Source organism: Callospermophilus lateralis, chromosome 7 (genome assembly GCF_048772815.1).
Source record: "Callospermophilus lateralis isolate mCalLat2 chromosome 7, mCalLat2.hap1, whole genome shotgun sequence".
Classification (NCBI taxonomy): domain Eukaryota; kingdom Metazoa; phylum Chordata; class Mammalia; order Rodentia; family Sciuridae; genus Callospermophilus; species Callospermophilus lateralis.
In genome coordinates this window covers 7,026,606-7,045,940 of record NC_135311.1, presented here as the reverse complement: position 1 = coordinate 7,045,940, position 19,335 = coordinate 7,026,606, and the positions used below count along the sequence as shown (strand labels likewise).

At 39.1% G+C, this 19,335-nt stretch overlaps 1 protein-coding gene across 5 annotated transcripts; it reads left to right on the top strand.

Annotated features, from left to right (window-relative positions):
* The first annotated feature begins 357 nt into the window (after window positions 1–357).
* On the top strand, window positions 358–10,092 carry Rit1 (Ras like without CAAX 1). Of its 5 annotated transcripts, none has more exons than XM_076862174.1 (6): window positions 358–419; window positions 928–1,075; window positions 1,243–1,299; window positions 4,892–4,965; window positions 5,185–5,376; window positions 7,079–10,092. In XM_076862174.1, the coding sequence occupies exons 2-6, from the start codon at window positions 970–972 to the stop codon at window positions 7,307–7,309; spliced, it is 660 nt and encodes a 219-aa protein (XP_076718289.1). In that variant the 5' UTR covers window positions 358–419; window positions 928–969; the 3' UTR covers window positions 7,310–10,092. The 5 variants fall into 5 exon arrangements, with proteins under 5 accessions (XP_076718289.1, XP_076718293.1, XP_076718291.1 ...); XM_076862176.1 differs by lacking the exon at window positions 358–419 and adding an exon at window positions 421–457; XM_076862173.1 differs by lacking the exon at window positions 358–419 and adding an exon at window positions 427–513.
* Window positions 10,093–19,335: the final 9,243 nt, after the last annotated feature.

Below are 19,335 nucleotides of genomic sequence, written 5' to 3'. Positions count from 1 at the left end.
TCCATCTCAGTCCTCTGTTTTGGGAGAATTTGAGGGGTGAGGTGGTCCCTTTCCTCATTTGCTCTGTTTTGGCCTTAAACTGGTTTAAATTACGTCTGTCCCAAGACAACCACCAGCAGACGCCACTGTTCAGATGCTCTTTTGAAAGGTCCCCTGCGTATCACGCGCTGCCTCCTCCTGACTGGTCAGTTCGCTTAATGCTGTTGCCTTAATACCCACGTCTGTGCAAACCTTGAAACTAGTACGTGACCAGTGGGCCTTTGTGGCCCGTTGCGGAACTAGGTTTGGGGACCTGGAAGGGGCGATGTCCCGCCCCGCGAGGGCGGGGCACCCGCAGGCGTCACGGGGCGGCCCTGCCCCTCCCTTGGGGACGCAGTGCCGGTGGCGCCATCTTACCCGGCTGCGGGAGGGGGTCACAGGTCAGTGCCCGATCCTCCCGCCAGCAAAGGAGCACCTGGTGGGTGCTCAGCGGACCGCGGGGCCTCCGTGCCCGCGGGGGCCCAGCGGCCGGAGGTGACTGGGGGCGCCAGGGCCTGGGGAACGGTGGGGCCGGGAACGGGGAGGGGGCGGAACCTCGCGCCGCGGTGGAGCGAGCTCCTGCAGCCCAGCAGCAGCCTGCGTTTGGTCCCCAGACCCCAGGCTTCCCACTTGGCTCCCTTTCTTGTCTTGGTGCCCCGTTGTGAAAAGATTGTAAATTTCTTTGTCTCTCTTTCTTTGTGGGAGAAGTAAGTGGGGAAACCTGTGATGTGTCATACGACGGTAGCATCTCAGAGCGAGAGAGTGAGGATGTGGGGCTTCTTGGGGCCCCAGAAAGATTTCTGAGGTGTTAAGAGCAATAGGCCATAATACGTCTGGGAAAGTAGGGCGCTTCGGGACCGCCGGCATGGCGTGTCCACCCTGCATTAGATATCTTTGCTTTCCTTCTAGGTGGCTTTTCCGTGGGGCCGCCCAGGATTTCCCAAAAGGACAATGGATTCTGGAACTCGCCCTGTTGGTAGCTGCTGTAGCAACCCTGCAGGGCTCTCACGGGAGTACAAATTAGTGATGCTGGGTGCTGGTGGTGTGGGGAAGAGTGGTAGGTGACATTTTCCATTTTATGTGTAAGGATGAACAGGAACTTCAAATAAATGACCTCTACCCAAGCTAGTGGGGTTACTGGCTATTTGTTGTGCAATGTTGATACTTTCAGTCCTTTCTGTGGGTCACCTTGGTGAGGATTTTAACTCATTTCTTGTTTTGAAGCCATGACCATGCAGTTCATCAGCCACAGATTCCCAGAAGATCATGACCCCACCATTGGTAAGTCAGATTCTCTCTTAGGTTTCCAAATACACCTTGTAAAAGTATCTTAGAGCCAGAAGTGGTGGTGCCAACTTGTAAGCCCAACCACTTGGGAGGCTGACATGGGAGGATTGCAAGTTCAAGACCAACCTCAGCAACTCTCAAAATAAAAATAAAAAGGTCTGGGTTTGTGGATCATGGTCAAGTGCCCCTGAGTTCAATCCCCAGTACAAAAAAAAAGGGGGGGAGGTATCTTGTTAAATGTTTGGTAAATGTCAATTTTAAAAAACAATTAATAATAAATACTCAGTTTTTCTTTGCAGAAACAAACCTTTCAAACATGTTTATTTTGAATAATACCAGAAAGTATTATTTCCAATACCAGAAAGAGCATATTAACCTGAGGAAAAAAAACCATGAAATATTGTTAAATTTTTGTTTATATTTTGAGCCTTTTTCATTATCTAATTCAGATTTATTTAGAATCAAGGATATAATAGTGGTTGGTAAACAATTGAATAGTTCTTTTTTTCTAGATTTTTAAACATAGGCCTTCTTTAGTCTCTGAATTAAGCTGAGTATTAATGGGACAACTTTCTTTGTCTTTTTTTTTTTTTTTTTTTTTTTGGTTGGTGTGCTGTATGGTTAGACTAAAGGCAAAGCTTAAAGGCCACTTACTATCACTTCTCTAAGGGTCTGACTTGAAACTGACTGTAAGTATGAGTCAGCTGGTTTGAACTTCCACAAAAGGAAGCAGAAAAACAAGTAGAGCCAGCCTCCTGAACTCTTACAACCCAGGCATGTACGGCCTGGACTTCTTCCACTTGAAGCCTTTCATTTACTTCCTTATACCTGAAGTTCATTATACAGTGGTATCATTTTCCCTGTCATTTGTAGTCTTTAACTCTCTTATTGTCAGAATGCTGATAGAGTAAAAAAAGTCATTTTGTTTGTTTTGCTTTTTTAGTTTTAATTGTTCTTTTCTCCTAAGACTAAGAACACTAATGTCATCCCTAAATCTTAAGGAAGCAGGTTTAATTCTAAGGGATTATATCTTAGTATAAATAAATAAAGGTGAGGGAGGACACAGAAAGGTGGTCTTACCACTGTTATTTTCAGTATGTGGCACTTTACCATGATACTGGGTCTCTAGAAAGACTTTCCATCAGGTCAGGCCCCTGCTGCTGTTTTCCATAAAGCCAAAAAGAGTGTTCAGTGGTAGCCCAGCTTTGGATGTGGTCATTTTATACAGTAGGTACTTCTGTGGATTTGGGGAAAATAGAAACAGTTTTTGTTTTTCAGGTACTATACCAGATCTATCTATCTATCTATCGATCTATCTATTTTGGTGTTGGGGATCACACTCAGAGCCTTACAGTTGCTAAAATTAAATGGTCTGCCATAGAACTACATCCCTAGTCACATGAAGTACTTTTTGATATTAGTGAATATTTTTTCCCATTATCTAATGACCCTGTCTGATTCAACAGCAGCTACTTAGGTTTCTTGGGTTGCTGTTATGAGCCAAGAACTGGGGTAGGCCCTGGGGTACAGTGGCAAACAAAAAGATATGGTGTCCTTCTCACCCAGTTTGCATTTTGTTTTAAACTTTGGCTACAAACTATATAAAGAAAAACTTTACATTGTAACTGATACAAATATAAGTATGAATATATTTTGCTGATGGATACTTATTATACATATGCAGGTATGTTTGTAGCAAATTAAAATATCATGAAATTTTGCTTACCTTTCTAAATATAATGTTCTCTAGGATTTTGTCTCTTATTTAAGCTTTTGCTTTTCTATTTTATTTTGGTTTTGGTGGTACTGCGGATTGAACCCATGGGTACTTAACCATTGAGCCACATCCCTAGTCCTTCCCCCCTCAGTTGTAGGTGGACACAATACCTTTATTTATCTTTTATATGGTGCTGAGAATTGAGCCTAGTGCCTCACACGTGCTAGGGAAGCACCCTACCATGAGCCACAACGCCAGCCCCATCCATCCCCACTCCTTGTTATTTTATTTTTCTTTCTTGTTTTGCTGAGGATTGAACCCAGGGCCTTGTGCATGTGAGGCAGGCACTCTACCAACTGAGCTATATCCCCAGCCCTCTATTATTATTATTATTATTATTATTATTATTATTTTAATATTTACTTTTTAATTATGGGCTGACACACTGTCTTTATTTTACCTTATGTGGTGCTGAGGATCGAACCCAGTGCCTCACATATGCCAGGCCAGCACTCTACCTCTGAGCCACAACCCCAACCCCTCCTTTTTATTTTTTGAGACAAGGTCTCAAGCTTGTACTCTAAGCCTCCATCGTTGCTGGGATTGTAGGCACGTGCTACCACACCCATAAAGTCTTTGCTTATCTATTTTAATGTTGGCTCCCCCCATTAAGTTTATGTCAAAACTTACTAATACTAATGGACCATGACTTGTGTTTCTAGAAACACTGATTTAATAGGCTCCTCATCTCTGAAATAGGGATTCAAGAAAAAATATTAAAAGGTCAGAAATAGGGATTCAAGAAAAAAAATATATATATTTTTAAATGCCTTTATTTTACTTATTGTTATGTAGGCTGAGGATTGAACCAGGACCTAGCATGTGCTAGGCAAGTGCTCTAGCAATGAGCCACAACCCCAGCCCTTCAAGAAAAAAATATTAGAACAACCAATAAAAAAAATATATATATATATATATTAAAAGGAAATATATTGGGATATAAATAGCAGTTGTTTTGAGGTATGAAAATATTGAGAGGGGTTTTTTTTTTTAGTTGTTGATAGTTTATTTATTTATTTATATGCGGTGTTGAGAATTGATGTTGGTGCCTCACAATCCCAACCCCAATCCTTGAGTGGGTTTTTTATTCTTCTTTTCTATGATTTCCAAGGTTACTAAAATAACATACCTTAAAGAAACCAGGTGCACTAGCCTGCATGTGTAGAGCTACTCAGGAGGCTGAGACATGAGGATTATTTGATCCCAGGAGACTGAGGCCAGTCTCCTGGGATCAAATAAGACCCCATCTCCTTAAAATAATAACAATAATAATAATAGTAATAAGCATAAAATAAAATTTCTTACATAAGGGAATAATTGTGACAATATGGATTATTTAGAAAGTGTAGTAAAGTAAGTTATGGTTTTTCTTTTATCTATACTATTAATACAAAGCGCTGGGTACAGTGGCACATGTCTGTAATCACAGTGACTCCGAAGGCTGAAGCAGGAGAATCTCAAATTCAAGGGTCAGCCTTAGCAACTTAGCAAGACCCTGTCTTAAAATAAAAAGTCCTAGGAGTATAGCTCAGTGGTAAGCTTAAAAAAAAAAAAAAAGTTTAGAGGTTGTGTGGTGACCTGGGAGGCTAAGGCAGAAGAATCACAAATTCAAGGCCAGCTTCAGCAAGTTAGCAAGACCCTGTCTCAAAATGAAAAGGACTGGGAATGTGCCCTGCTCCTCTGGGTGTAGTCCCTAGTACAAAAAAAGGGAGCGGGGGTGGAATCAACTTCAGTATCTTTATGAATTTTAAAATAGACACTTCATTCTGTGTGTATGGATTTATAGTACACCTTTCTTCCCTCCTGTAGAAGACGCTTATAAAATCCGAATCCGTATTGATGATGAGCCTGCCAATCTGGACATTTTGGATACAGCTGGACAGGTATTAAATCCCAGAAAGCTATGAGTAAAGGCTGTTTTACTCTAATAAATGGGAGGGGAAGGCTTATGCAGAGATCACTAGTTTATCTCTCTTAATTTTTCATGCACTCTGACTCAGGATAGCAGGTAATCAACTTACCTCTTCTTTAAACTGAAATAAATAGCTAGTATATATAGATTTGGTTACATCAATACATTATTGATCTATGTGTTTCTTTAGGCAGAGTTTACAGCCATGCGGGATCAGTATATGAGGGCAGGAGAAGGGTTTATCATTTGTTATTCTATCACTGATCGCCGAAGTTTCCATGAAGTTCGGGAGTTCAAACAGCTCATCTATCGAGTTCGACGTACTGATGACACACCTGTGGTTCTTGTGGGAAACAAGTCTGACCTAAAACAACTAAGACAGGTGAGGAAAGAGAAGAAAATGTTGTCTAACATCTTGTAGAATAAGTCATTTATGTTTCTTGGTTTACAGATTTCTTTGCCTTAAAATAAAAAAATCAAAATTAGCTTCTCCCTAACCTTGAAAATTTTGCTGTATCTATTTGCTAATATTATGGATAAAAGGGCTGGGGATTTGGCTCAAGCAGTAACGCGCTCACCTAGCATGCGGGGGGCGCTGAGTTCGATCCTTAGCACCACATAAAAATAAAAAATAAAAATATTGTGTTCACCGAAAACTGAAAAATAAATATTAAAAAAAAAAATCTCTCCCTCTCTCTCTCAAAAAAAATATTATGGATAAAATCTGGTTTGGGACTCAGTTTACAGGAAGCCACAGGATTATGATCAGAATAGAATAGAATATCCATCAAATAAAAGGTCGTGGAATGATCATTGACTAAAACTTCAGAAATAAATCTGTTTAAACAGTATAGGTGTGGTGGCACACATCTGTGATCCAGCAACTCAGGAACTGAGGCGGGAGGATCACAAGTTCAAGGCCAGCCTCAGCTACTTAGTGAGGCCTACCTGGTGAGACCCCTTCTCAAAATAAAAACTTAAAAAGGGCTGGGGATGTGGATCAGTGATTAAGTGCCCCTGGATTGAATTCCCTATACCATTAAAAAAAGAAAAGAAAAAAAAAGTGATAACTTTCAAGTTAATGATAATATTTAAAATCGCTGTTTGTGGTAGAGGTTGAAATTATAGTAAAACATTCATGACTACTAGTGAAAGCAATGAATGATACAAATCTTTTGAAAGTATTTTGACAGTTGTTAAATTTGTAATATTTCTGTTTTTCCATTTATTTATTTTTATTGGTAACTGGAGATTAAACCCAGGTGTGGCTCTACCACTGAGCTCTATCCTCAGCCCTTTTTATTTATTTTGAGATACATTGCTGAGGCTGACCTCAAACTTGCAATCCTGCCTCAGCCTCCATAGTGTCTGGGATTACAGGCACGCACTACTACACCTGGGTCAATTTGTAATGCTTCTCTGTTAAGCCTTGGAAAAATCTGTTCAAGAGTTGATATGCAAAGTGTTCATTGCCAGGCTATTTATGGTAGCAGAAAATCAGAAACAGTCTTACTGCCAAAAAGTAGGAGAAATTATGGCCTATCCAGAATTGGACATATTGATTTGGGGTTCCTCAAAATTTTCAGTATTATAGTTTAAGTATATATCTCTTTTGTTTGTGCTTTTCTTTCTTAAAATGGAAAGTGTGGAGAAAATTAGTCTTGCATATTGATGTCCATATCTATTTAGTAATCTGTTCTAAAAAATTATCTTGAAAAAAGATTAGAAATAGAATGATATAATTTTAAGGCAGAAAAAGCCATGTAATCTAGTCCCCCCAAATTATAAAAGTGCCTGGATTCTGTCTGCATACCTTCAGAGTTGAGATGTTCTCCTCCTGTTAAGGTTGCCTATTTTCCTTTTTTTTTTTTTTTTTTTTTTTAAGGTGTAAATGGATCTTTTTTTATTTTATTTACATGTTTATATGTAGTGCTAAGTGCTAAGGATCAAACCCAAGGCCTGACACATGCCAAGCAAATGCTCTGCCACTGAGCCACAATTCCGGCCCCGCCTATTTACTTTTATACAGTTGTAATGGTTTTTCTGTTAGCCCTCTAAATTTGCTCATGTTTGCACTTTTAAAGGTCACCAAGGAAGAAGGATCGGCTCTGGCCCGGGAGTTCAGCTGTCCTTTTTTTGAGACTTCTGCTGCATACCGCTATTACATTGATGATGTCTTCCATGCCCTTGTACGGGAGATACGGAAGAAAGAGAAGGAGGCAGTGCTGGCTATGGAGAAAAAATCCAAACCCAAAAGCAGTGTATGGAAGAGGCTGAAATCCCCATTCCGGAAGAAGAAAGATTCAGTAACTTGAAGGGAAGATGTGAAGTGTTTTTATCTGTGAACTGCAGTGCTTGATCGAAGCAGTCCAGTAACCTGCAGTAGTAAGCATGGTGCTTGCTCTTTCTCCTGTTATGACCATTATTTTAAAAGTAACTGATGAGGGGGATGTGCCTACTAGGAGTTTTCAATAATGTGGTATTTAAAGTATTGTTTCTTAGTTGATTCTGATTTATTAACCCAGTGACGCACTGTCTGGTTTTAAATTGTCACATTAGAATTTGATCTACCATTGTTTTGGGTTATTTTGCTGATGTTAATTAATTAATGTAAATTTTTTATATCCTGGGAGAATATGTATACCATGTGTGTTTGATGATTTTGCAAGAGGAATGTGCTGTACACTCCCCAATCATCCTTTAACTTCAGTTTCTTGGGACTGTCCCAGAGAAGGACCTCAGTCTCATCTGTTCATACTGAGCTTCCGTGTCACAGAATAAAAATCATACAGGGAAATCAGTGCTAAAGAGATCAGTGCTAAAGTTCAGCAAATAGCTATGGAGCTGACATCTATTCGGATTATGGAGTGATGAGATTTGGGTAAATCAGATCAGATGCTTCCAGGAAGTTGGCTAGAAAAAGGTAGGGTCAGAACATTGTTCCCAGTACAAGCCTGGCTTTTCTGAGAAGTGCACCTTTGGTCCAGACACTGGGAGGGGTAAGAATAGACAGAAGCATATGAAAGGTAATGGAAATTTCTCCTTGGAGGTTCTTAAGTTCTTTTCAGGGTTTTGCCTTTCTTTACCTTCAAAGGTAAACACTGGATTGCTAAACTTTTGTTTGTCCTTAGTTGGGACAGCCATTGCCTTGTACAAATTTATTTTTTCTCCACAGTTACACACACTAAAACATTGTTTCCTAGTACTTTCCCTTATCTTTCTTGTACTCTTTGGAAGAGCAAGACCTGGCAAAATGATTTTTAGGCCCTTTGTTAACTGACTTTATTTTCAAAAATTGGAGTAAAATCATGTGGCCTCCTTGACATCAACAGTCACTAGACTTTACTCAAAGAAAGTCTGTGGTTTTTCTGTTTAATGGGTCAGTCATAAAGCTTTAATATTTGTACATTGGGTTTGGAATCCTAAGATTTCCTTAAGAGGACCTTACTAAGTTCACCTCAGGGTTGTCTGAGCCTTGACAGTTTGGCCTAACCACTTTTCTCCACATATATAGTTGAGAAACTATAGTCCTAGAAAGAAACTGCTTTAAATATTGCTGGTAACTTCTCTTTTGAGGATCAGAATCATTTTGCTATCCAAATAGACCTGTGGAGAGTAAATGCAAAAGTGCTAAGAGTAATGAGTCACGTGTTGAGTATTCAACGTCACTGAAGCACTATTTGTGTCACTCTCAGAGGATGATTTTGTGTAGCACCTCTTTGAAAGCTCAACCTACTGTTTTCTGTTGTTGTTAGAAGCAGGACGACAGGGTTGTTATGTTTTTCTTTATAAACTAACTGTTTATGGTCTAGATTTAAAGAAAAGTTCTGACATTTTTTAGCTCTGAGTAGTGGTCCTTTTTGAAACTCCTGAAAACGTTTTTGCTACCAAATAAATCATGCTTTATGGTACTCAGCCATCTAAAAATGAAAGACCCAAAATTTGAGTCTGCAAAGAACAAAAATCTCACAGGAACCATTGCACTTTGGAGAAGCATGGAAGTAGAAATACAGTGCAATTCTATTACAGTATTTTACCACATTTAAACTAACTTAGAGCCTTTTAAGTTTAATGCCTTAGTTTCTCATTACTAATGAACTAGGGAATTATTAGCATTAAGCAAGAAAATGACAGTTATATAATTGCAATGTAGAGTATTGCCAGGAGATCTGTAAGACTGAAGGAAATTTGTATTGCATATGCAAAAAATAAGATTAGTGTTTTTAAGACTTATTACTGACACATATTTGATTCCTGGATAAACTAGTCGCTTAATTAGTACTGAGAATTTTGTTCATTCATGGTGCTAGATAGTTTGAGGGGTCTAATATGTGTAAGTCATATCTCTTTTCTTAGTGGTCATATAGTGTAGGTAATTTATGAGCTCTAAATAATCAGCTTTATCCAATTCAAGGGCATTAAGATTAATTATTGCCTGGAACTTTGAAGAGAGAAAAATTCAGGGACACATTGAAAGGCACTGGAACAGTTTATGTCCATATCAGATCAGTAAATTAAAAGATTCAGAAACTCATGTCTAAAATTAGCTGGTTAGAATTCAGAAAGGGACATGTTTTAACTTTGTGATATATTAGCAAAATTTCATCTACTGTGATGTTTTGGGGGAAGTTTTTCATTTATGCACTTGTATATGAAGACAATTTGTATGACAATACAAAACTCAAAGAATTTGTTGGGCTTTTCTTTTACTTATATGAGTGGGTAGAAATATTTGGAATCATTATAGAAAGCTCATTTTAAGGAAAAAATATAGCATGTCTGTAATCCCAGAAACTTGGAAGGCTGAGGTAGGAGGATTGAAAGTTGTAGAACAGCCTCAGCAATTTGAGAAAGCTCTGAGCAATTCAGATAGATGCTGTCTCAAAATTATATATATAGCCAGGTGCAGTAGTACATGCCTGCAATCAGGAGGCTGAGGCAGGAGGATCACGAGTTCAGAGCCATCCTCAGCAACTTAGCAAGACCCTATCTCTAAATAAAATATAAAAAGAACTGGGGATGTAGTTCAGTGGTTAAGCACCCTGGGTAAGATCCCTGGTACCAAATAAATAAATAAAATTAAAAATTATTATATTGATTTTGTTGAATACATTACATATTTCTGCCCTTTTCCCCTCCTTCCTCTTGTTCTCCACTTTCTACTACACTGATCTTCCCATTCAGTTTATGCTATCTGAAGTCCCCCCCACACACCAACTTTCCCTCATTCTGCTGTAGCTTCCACATAGGACACAAAACATTTTACCCTTGATTTTCTGAGTTTGGCTTATTTCACTTAGCATGAAGTTCTCCATTTTCATCCACTTACCGGCAAATGTCATTATTTCATTCTTGATTCATTCATGTGTTCATGGGCATTTGGGTTGATTCCATCATTCAAAAATATTTGAGTGCCTACAACATATGGTCAACTGCTAGTGAGTATTGATTCAGAGATTACTTCTTTGTGAGCAGATAAGAAAACACAAATGGAAAACTATAGTACATTTGCCTCCTAATTGAAGATTATGCAGTTGTTTCAAATACGTATGAACTAAGATGTGCAAGAATGAGAATAACTTTTTTTTTGTACTGGAGATTAAACCCACTGTGTGCTTTGTCGCTAAGATATATCCTCCATCCTTTATTTATTTATTTAGATAACAGGGATTGAACCCAGGGGCACTTGATAAGCCACATCCCCAGCTCTTTTTTTTTTTTTTTTTTTTTTTTTAATCTTTTGTATTGAAACAGTGTCTTTCTAAGTTGCTTAGGGGCTTGCTAAATTGCTGAGGCTGGCCTTTAACTTGGTGATCCTCCTGCCTCAGCCTCCTGAGTCACTGGGATTACAGGTGTGTACCACCACACCTGGTTCTTTTTTATTTATTTTGAGACAGGTGTCACTATATTGCTTAGGGCTTTGCTAAATTGCTGAGGCTGGTCTTGGATTTGGTGATCCTCCTGCTTCAGCCTCCCTAGTTGCTGGGGTTACAGGCATGCACTACTGCACTGAGCTTATGTGAAAGTCTTTGCTTTTATCTCCACTACCATAAATAGGTACTAGTGTTGGTAACCAACATGACCTAGTTTGGACATTGAAGAAATATATTTGTTTACTCATTATTTAACATTTTTTGAGTGATGGAATATTTTTGAATGATGGAATATTTTTGAGTGATGGAATCAGCCCAAATGCCCATGAACTCATGAATGAGTCAATGTTGTCTACCACTGAAACAAGGGTAATGGAGAAAGGGCCTTCCATTTTTTAATGTAATCTCTGTTAGCATAGGTAATGAAGTTCAGCCCAAGTGCCTCTTCTGCAAGCATGAAGCATAGTAGGATTCAAAGGAATATAAAATACCATCTTCACTCTGGAGTTTAGATAAAATTTGCATACACAGACATGTACCACCATGCCCAGCTGAAATCTTACTTTTTAGTTGTCCTTGTTAACTTTGACCTCCTTCTCTCCCTCTCCTTCCTTTCTATCTTCATTACTTTTCTTTCTTTTTTTTTTTTTTTTTTTTTTTTTTGTATTGGGGAATAAACCCAAAGGGTACTCTCTCTACCACTAAGGTATATCACCAGCATTTTTTTTTCTCCTAGTATTGGGGATTTTACACAGGGAAACTCTACATTGAACAACATCATTAGCCCTTTTTATTTTTTCTTTTGAGACAGGGTCTTGCTAAATTGCTGAGGTTGGCCTGGAACAACTTTGAATTTTCCTGCCTGAGCCTCCTGAGTCATTGAGATTACAGGTGTGTGCCACCAAGCCCAGACTTTTTTTTGAGGCAGGGTCTTAATTGCCCAGACTGGTCTTAAATTTGCCACTTTCCTGCCTTAGCCTCTGGAGTCACTGGGATTACAGGTGTGCACTACTGTACCCTGTACTTAGTTTCAAATTAAAATTTATTTTCAAATTGTTCTTACCACATCTCATCGATTTAGCTAGAACAGAAATTTAGGTGGCATAAACATAAAAGAAAGTAATTGGAAGTCCTTGTGCTCTGATTCAAGAGATTATTGGCTATTCCTCAAAATATCTGAGAGTATTCAATCTCAGTGCACAAATTATTTTTGTCTTCCTCCTCACCATGAATTGCTGTCAAATAATTAGAAATAGTATGAATTAGAGTAGGAAATTAGAAGCCAGTTACCATGGTGCACACATGTAATCTCAGATATTCATGAGGCTGAGGCAGAAGGATACAAGTTTGAGGCCACCCTGGGCAATTTCACAAGACCCTGTCTCAAAAAATCAAAAGGGCTGGGAATGTAGCTCAGAGGAAAAGCACCCTGAGTTCAATCCCTATTACCACCATTAAAAAATAATAATAATAATAGTATAAGCATAGTTGGTGGGAGCCAGGAGAAGGAATCTAGATATTAGAAGGTAAGGGTAAAGCCAGGGTTGCGGCTCATCCGTAGAGCGCTTGCCGAGCATGTGTGAGGCTCTGGGTTTGATCCCCAGCACCACATAAAAATAAACAAATAAAATAAAGGTATTGTTCCATCTACAAGTAAAAAAAAAAAAAATAGTTTTTCAAAAAGGTAAGGACAACCTGGGCTCAGTGGAACCTACCTGGGATTACAGGTGGGAGGTTGATGTAAAAGGATTGATGTAAAATTCAAAGCCAGCCTTAGCAACAGAGCAGGTATTAAAAAAAAAAAAAAAAAAAAAAAAAAAAAAACGGGCTGGAGATGTAGCTCATTGGAAAGTATCCCTGTGTTCAATCCCTATCACTCCCTCCCCTGCAAAACCCCTTGTTTCCTCACTTGATCTCAATTACAGCATCCTAGTTATTGCTCACTCAACTATTCCCCATTATACACTATTCTGGTTAAATTATTAAAATTTTCCACATCAATTAACTACAACCTGAACACGGCTTTACACAATCCTCCATGGAGTTCCATAGACACTTCAACACCATCCAGCCTGGTGACTCCTAATCTTGTTATGGCTGCATGGCTGCAATCAGATTTATTTGGAGAGGTTTTTGTTTTAATATAGATTCCTGAATCCTATCTGAATATCAGATTGAAATTTCCAGAGACTGGAAGTGAGAATATAAAACAACTCTGTAGCTCTTCTGACCCAGAAGAAGCAGCTATTTGGGAACCATGCACAACATTCCAGACCGACTTTCAAGGTTTTCCACTCAAGTAGCTCAGTCCTTATGATCTTTTGCTGACCTCTGCCCTTGCCTTTTTTTGGTACCAGGGATTGAACCCAGAGGGCTTAACAACTGCGCTACCTCCCCAGCTCATCATATGTTTTATTTTGAGACAGGGCCTCACTAACTTACATGGGCTCTCATTCAGTTGCTCAGGCTGGCTTTGAACTTGCAATCCTCCTGCCTCAGCCTCCCGGAGTTGCTGGGATTATAGGTGTGCTCTGCCACACCCAGTGAAACAAGGAATTTGACTGACAGGGACAAGTAAAAAAAATAAATAAATAAACTTACATCTTGTTATGAAGGAAATCACTAGATAGAACAAAGAACCATTAGGTCTTAATAGTTGGGGTATTCTGAAATCTCTAATCAACCTTTAAACAGGAATTGGTCATGAGACAAAATTACTGAAATGTTCTAGCTTTGTCTAATAAATAAAAGAAAAAAAAAAAAGCCTTGATGAGCTTCTTCTGGTTCAGTACATACATTCCTCAACACACACGATCATGTCATGAAGTCACCCAGTTTTCTGAATAAAAGCTGCTGGGGTGGGGACATGTCTCATTTCCTGCCCTTCCCAGAGCTGGTTATTGCCATAGAGTTTATTACAATCTGCCATGAGCCAGAAAAACATCTGTAGCTCCTGAAACATCCCATACCAAGTGCTTTCTTTCCCTCATTTCTTTGAAGAGGAGCGCACAGGTGAGGGGCAGAGAAACTTAAGGTTAATATGAAGGTGAGTCCAAATATATGCTCATAAACGGTGTAATTAAACAAATCTCTGCTGATCAGAAGGTATGTGCATCCAGCCAGTCAGTCAGAAGTACTTCTATAGGCTCATCCAGAACATTCTGGCTACATAATTATTATTATTATTTTGTACTTGTAATTCAGCTCATGGGGTCTTTACCACTAAGCTATATTGCCAGTTATTTTTTTTTTTTTTTAATTTTGAGACAGGGTCTCACTACTTTAGTGAGGGTCTTGCTAGGTTTTTGAGGTTGGCATTGAACTTGACCTCTTCCTGCTTCAACCTCCTGAGCAGGTGAGATTATGGGGGGTAGACACCAAATCCAGCTTTCACTCTTACAAATTTAGATTACTCAAGATAATTTGAAGCCTACGGAATGGGAGAAAATCCTTGTCACCTGCTTCTCAGTGCGTTAATATCTGGAACATTCGAAGAACTAAAAAAAGTTAATACCAAAATAATAATGATAATAAGAACCCAGGGCTGGGGTTTTAGCTCAGTGGTAGAGCACTTGCCTCTTACGCTTGGCTGTTAAAAAAAAAAAAAAAAATAAGAACCCAATCAATAAATGGGCAAAAGAACTAAGTAGATACTTTTCAAAAGAGGAAATACAGCCAGGCACTATGATGCATGCCTGTGATCCCAGTGATTTAGGGCGCTGAGGCAGGAGGATGAGAGTTCAAGGCCAGCCTCAGCAATTTAGTGAGGCCCTAAGCAACTCAGTGAGACCCTGTCTCTAAATAAAATACTTTTAAAAAGCGCTGGGGGATATGGCTCAGTGGTTAAGTACCTTTGGGTTTGATACCTAGTACCAAAAAAAAGAAAAAAAATTAAAAATAAAAAAAAATAAAGAAAGAAAGAAACACAAACGGTGCAGGCAGTGGCACATGCCTGTAATTCCCACAACTCAGAAGACTAAGGCAGGAGGATTGTAAGTTCAAAACCATCCTCAGCAACTTAGTTAGAACTTGTCTCAAAAAATAAAAAGGGCTGGGGATGTAGGTTAGTAGTCAAGCACACCTGAGATTGATCCCCCAGTACCCTCACCCCCGCAAAAAAATACAAATAATAACAACAAACATGGGGGCTGGGGATATAGCTCAGTGCTTGCCTCATATACACAAGCCCTGGGTTCAATTCCCAGCACCACCAAAAAATAATAACAGCAGCAAACATTAGTGAAGATGTTGGGGGGTACTGCTCATACATTGTTGGTGAGACTGCAAATTAGTGCAAAACCATTCTGCTTTTTTTTTTTTTTTTTTTTTTACCAGGGATTGGACCTGGGGGTGCTTAACCATTGAGCCACATCCTCAGCCTTAAAAAAAAAAAAAATATATATATATATATATATTTATTTATTTTTATGTGTTTCTGAGGATCAAACCTAGTACCTCACACATGCGAGGCAAGCGCTCTGCCACTGAGCCACAGCCCCAGTCCTCCCCAGCCCTTTTAATAATTCTTATTTAGGAACAGGGTCTCCTTAAGTTGCTCAGGCTGTTTTTGAATTCAAGACCCTCCTGCTCCCGCCTCCCTAGCTGCTGGGATTACAGGCATGAACCACCACACACAGCTAGTGCAAACACTCTGAAAAGCATTATAGAGATTCCTCAACATACTAGGAAATGAACCACCATTTGACCCAGCTATTCTCCTCCCCAGTATATATCCAGAAGGTTTAAAATTAACATACTACTGTGATGCAGGCACATCAATATTTACAGCAGCACAATTCACAATAGCCAAGCTATGGAAGAAACCTAGGAGTCCTTCAACAGAAGAATGGATAAAGAAAATGTGGTATATAGGGGATGTGGCTCAAGCGGTAGCGCGCTCGCCTGGCATGCGTGCGGCCCGGGTTCGATCCTCAGCACCACATACAAACAAAGATGTTGTGTCCGCCAAAAACTAAAAAATAAATATTAAAAATTCTCTCTGTTTCTCTCTCTCTCTCTCTCTCTCTCTCTCTCTCTCTCTCTCTCTCTCTCTCACCTCTCTCTTTAAAAAAAAAAAAAAGAAAATGTGGTATATATACACACAATGGGGTATTACTCAGCCATAAAGAAGAATGACATTAGGGCATTTGCCAATAAATGGGTGAAACCGGAGACTATCATGCTAAGTGAAATAAGCCAGTCTCAAAAAGTCAATGGTCAAATGTTTTCACTGACATGTAGAATTAATCTAAAATAAGGGTGGGGAGATAAAAATCAATAAAATATCGGGCTGGGATTGTGGCTCAGAGGTAGAGCGATCGCCTAGCACGTGCGAGGCCCTGGGTTCGGTCCTAAGCACCACATAAAAATAAATAAATAGAGGTATTGTGTCCAACTACAATTAAAATTAAATAAATAAAATAAAAAGGCAATAAACTAAATCAGTGGACTTGACAAAGGAGATCAAAGGGGAGGGAGGGAGGGAGGAGGGATGGCCTAAGGAAAGAACAGTGGAATGAGTCTGACCTAAGTTTCCTATGTACATATATGGCTCTCACAGTGATCTCACCATCATGTATATCCAAAGATACTAATTTAAAAGAAAACGATAATAGCAGAAAGGTCAGTAGAGTACAGGGGAGGGAATAGGGAGGGGGAGGAAAGAAGGGAAGGAAAGGGGAAGTGCCGGGGAAAGAACTAGAACAAATTATATTCCATACTTTTATGATTATTTCAAAATGAATTCCAATGTTGTGTATAATTAAAAAGAAACAATAAAAATAAAATACAAAACTTGATTTAAAAACAAGACTATGAGCCTGCTTGCAGGTAATACACGCCCACCACCACCACCAAAGACCCCAAATCAAAACTCAACTCTAAACCAGGCCCTGTGGAGCGTGCCGGTAATCCCAGCAATTTAGTGAAAACGTGTCTCAAAAATAAAAAAATTTAAAAAAAGACTAAGGATGTAGGTCAGTGGTAAAACATGCCTGGGTTTAATCCTCAATACCAAAACACTAGGCTGGGGCTATAGCTCAGGTGATAGAGTGCCTGCCTCGAATCCCAGGGCCCTGGGTTCAATCTCCAGCACCATTAAAAAAAAAAGAAGAAGAAAAGAAAGAAAGAAGAAACACACACACACACACACACACACACACACACACACACAAAACAACACCCCAAACTCAACCCTAAACTAGGTGCAGTGCTGCATAATTGTAATCCCAGATACTCTGGGAGCCTGAGACAGAAGGATCACAAATTCAAGACCAGCCTAGGCAACTTAGTGAGACCCTGTCTCAAAATAAAAAATAAAAAGGCCTGGAAATGTGACTCAGTGGTAGAGCGCCCCCTAGGTTCAATCCCTAATACTGCTAAAAAATATTGAACTCTAGACCAAAACTTCTTTTTTGAAGAGAGGGGTAGTGCTTATGCTAGGCAATTGCTCTACCACTGAACTGCAGCCCCAGCTGCAGTTGAAACTCCAACTCATAAGTAAAGAGAAGAGGAAAAATCTTTTCATGTTTTCTTAAATTCCGCTTCCCAGACAAGGCCTTGTTCCCTGCCTTCCTGCCTTTATTGAGCCCCTGCTGCATGCCAGGCAATGTGATGACACTGGAAATTCAAGTGAATAGAAATAAGCACACAGTTCTTGGAGTTCTGTTCTATGGGCACCTCTGATTATAAAGTGCAAAATCTGATGAGAGAGATTTGGATCTTACAATGGGAAAGGCAGAGGAATAAGGGACAAGCAGCAACTTCAACTGCTCTGTAAACACTAATCCAATGTTAACTTGCAAAAAATGTCCAACAAGAGGTCAACTTGATGTGAGTGAACATTGATTATAAAAATGTTCAGCTTCATACTATTGCAGTTGATCCTCTAAAACATTCTTGAGGTCATTGGCATCAAATCATGAGCATGATCTAATTTGCATTAGTTCCCATCAGGCTCTGTTTGAGTTTTTGATTAGCTTGATTTAGCCATTCTGCAATGTGCACATATTATGAGTCTTTGAAATCTTCACCAATAGCAATGGTGGAAATATACAGAAATTGGAGTCTGACTGCCTCAGACTCCATTGTTTATGGACTATGTGAACTTGGAGCAATTTATTTAACCTCTTGGAATTCATTATTCTCATCTGTTAAATGGGAATAATAATAGTATATTTCCAACAGGATTGTAAGATATAAATGAGTTTTATATGATTAAAATATATCCAAATTGGTAAATATTCAATCCATAGCTGAGGGCAGTGGCACATGCCTGTAATATCTCAGAGACTTGGGAAACTGAGGCAGGAGGATCACAAGTTCCAGGCTGGTCAGGGAAACTTAGTGAGACCTATCTTGAAGAAAAAATAAAAAATACTGGGGCTGTAGCTGTAGCTAAGTAGCAGAGCAGCTGCCTTGCAAGTGTGAGGCCCTGGGTTCGATCCTTAACACCACATAAAAGCAAATAAACAAAGATATTGTGTCCATCTACAACTAAACAAATATTTAAAAAAAAAAAAAAAAGTACTGGGGATGTAGCTCAGTGACAGAAGACTCCTGGATTCAATTCCCAGTACTGAAAAAAAAATTCAATCCTAGCTATTTTTGCTATTATTATTAAAAAGAAAACAATGAGGGATATATATTGGGAAGATGTTGATTAAAGTATATAAAATCTCAGGAAGAACACGTTCAAGAGATCTAATGTACAACATGATTATAGTTAATAACCATATCCTGTACACTTGAAAATTGCTGACAGTAGAATTTACGTGTTCTCATCACCAATAAATGATAACTAGTGCATAAACAATGCAAGGTATTATATATATGCTATTTGGCTTGATTTAACCATTCCACAATGTGCACACATTATAAAACACTGTGCTGCACATCATAAATATGTATAATTTTAAGTGTTAATTATAAAATAAAATATGAACGAGGACTGAGCATGATGGCACACACTTATAATCCCAGCAATTTGAGAGACTGAAACAAGAGGATCTCTAAGTTCGGGGACAGACTGGGCAATTTAGCAAGGCCTCAGCAACTTAGTGAGACTCTGTCTAAAAAATAAAAAGGGTGGAGGGGCTGGGGATATAGCTCAGTTGGTAGAGTGCTTGTCTTGCATGTACAAGGCCCTGGGTTCAGTCCCCAGCACCACACACACACAAAAAAAGTAGAGATGTAGTTCAATGGTTAAGTGCCCTTGGGTTCAGTCCTTAGTATAAAAATAAAAAATTATAAAAAAAAGAAGGGAAGAAAAAAAGGAAATATGAAATGTGGATGCAGTTGGGTTCAATCCCCAGCACAGGGCACAAGAGATAGAAAAGCACCCACCAGTGGTACTTGCCTATAATCTCAGTTATCCTGGAAGCTGAAGCAGGAGGATTCACCATATATTAAGTACTGTCCTAGAAATTGAACCCAGGGCACTCTACCACTGAATTATATCTCAGCCCTTT

Bases quoted from the DNA above. Each gene is read 5' to 3' on its own strand.
- Rit1 (XM_076862174.1), top strand. From the start codon at position 970: ATGGATTCTGGAACTCGCCCTGTTGGTAGCTGCTGTAGCAACCCTGCA. The intron at 1,076-1,242 runs GTAGGTGACATT...CTTGTTTTGAAG, and splicing joins TGGTGGTGTGGGGAAGAGTG to CCATGACCATGCAGTTCATC. The intron at 1,300-4,891 runs GTAAGTCAGATT...TCCCTCCTGTAG, and splicing joins AGATCATGACCCCACCATTG to AAGACGCTTATAAAATCCGA.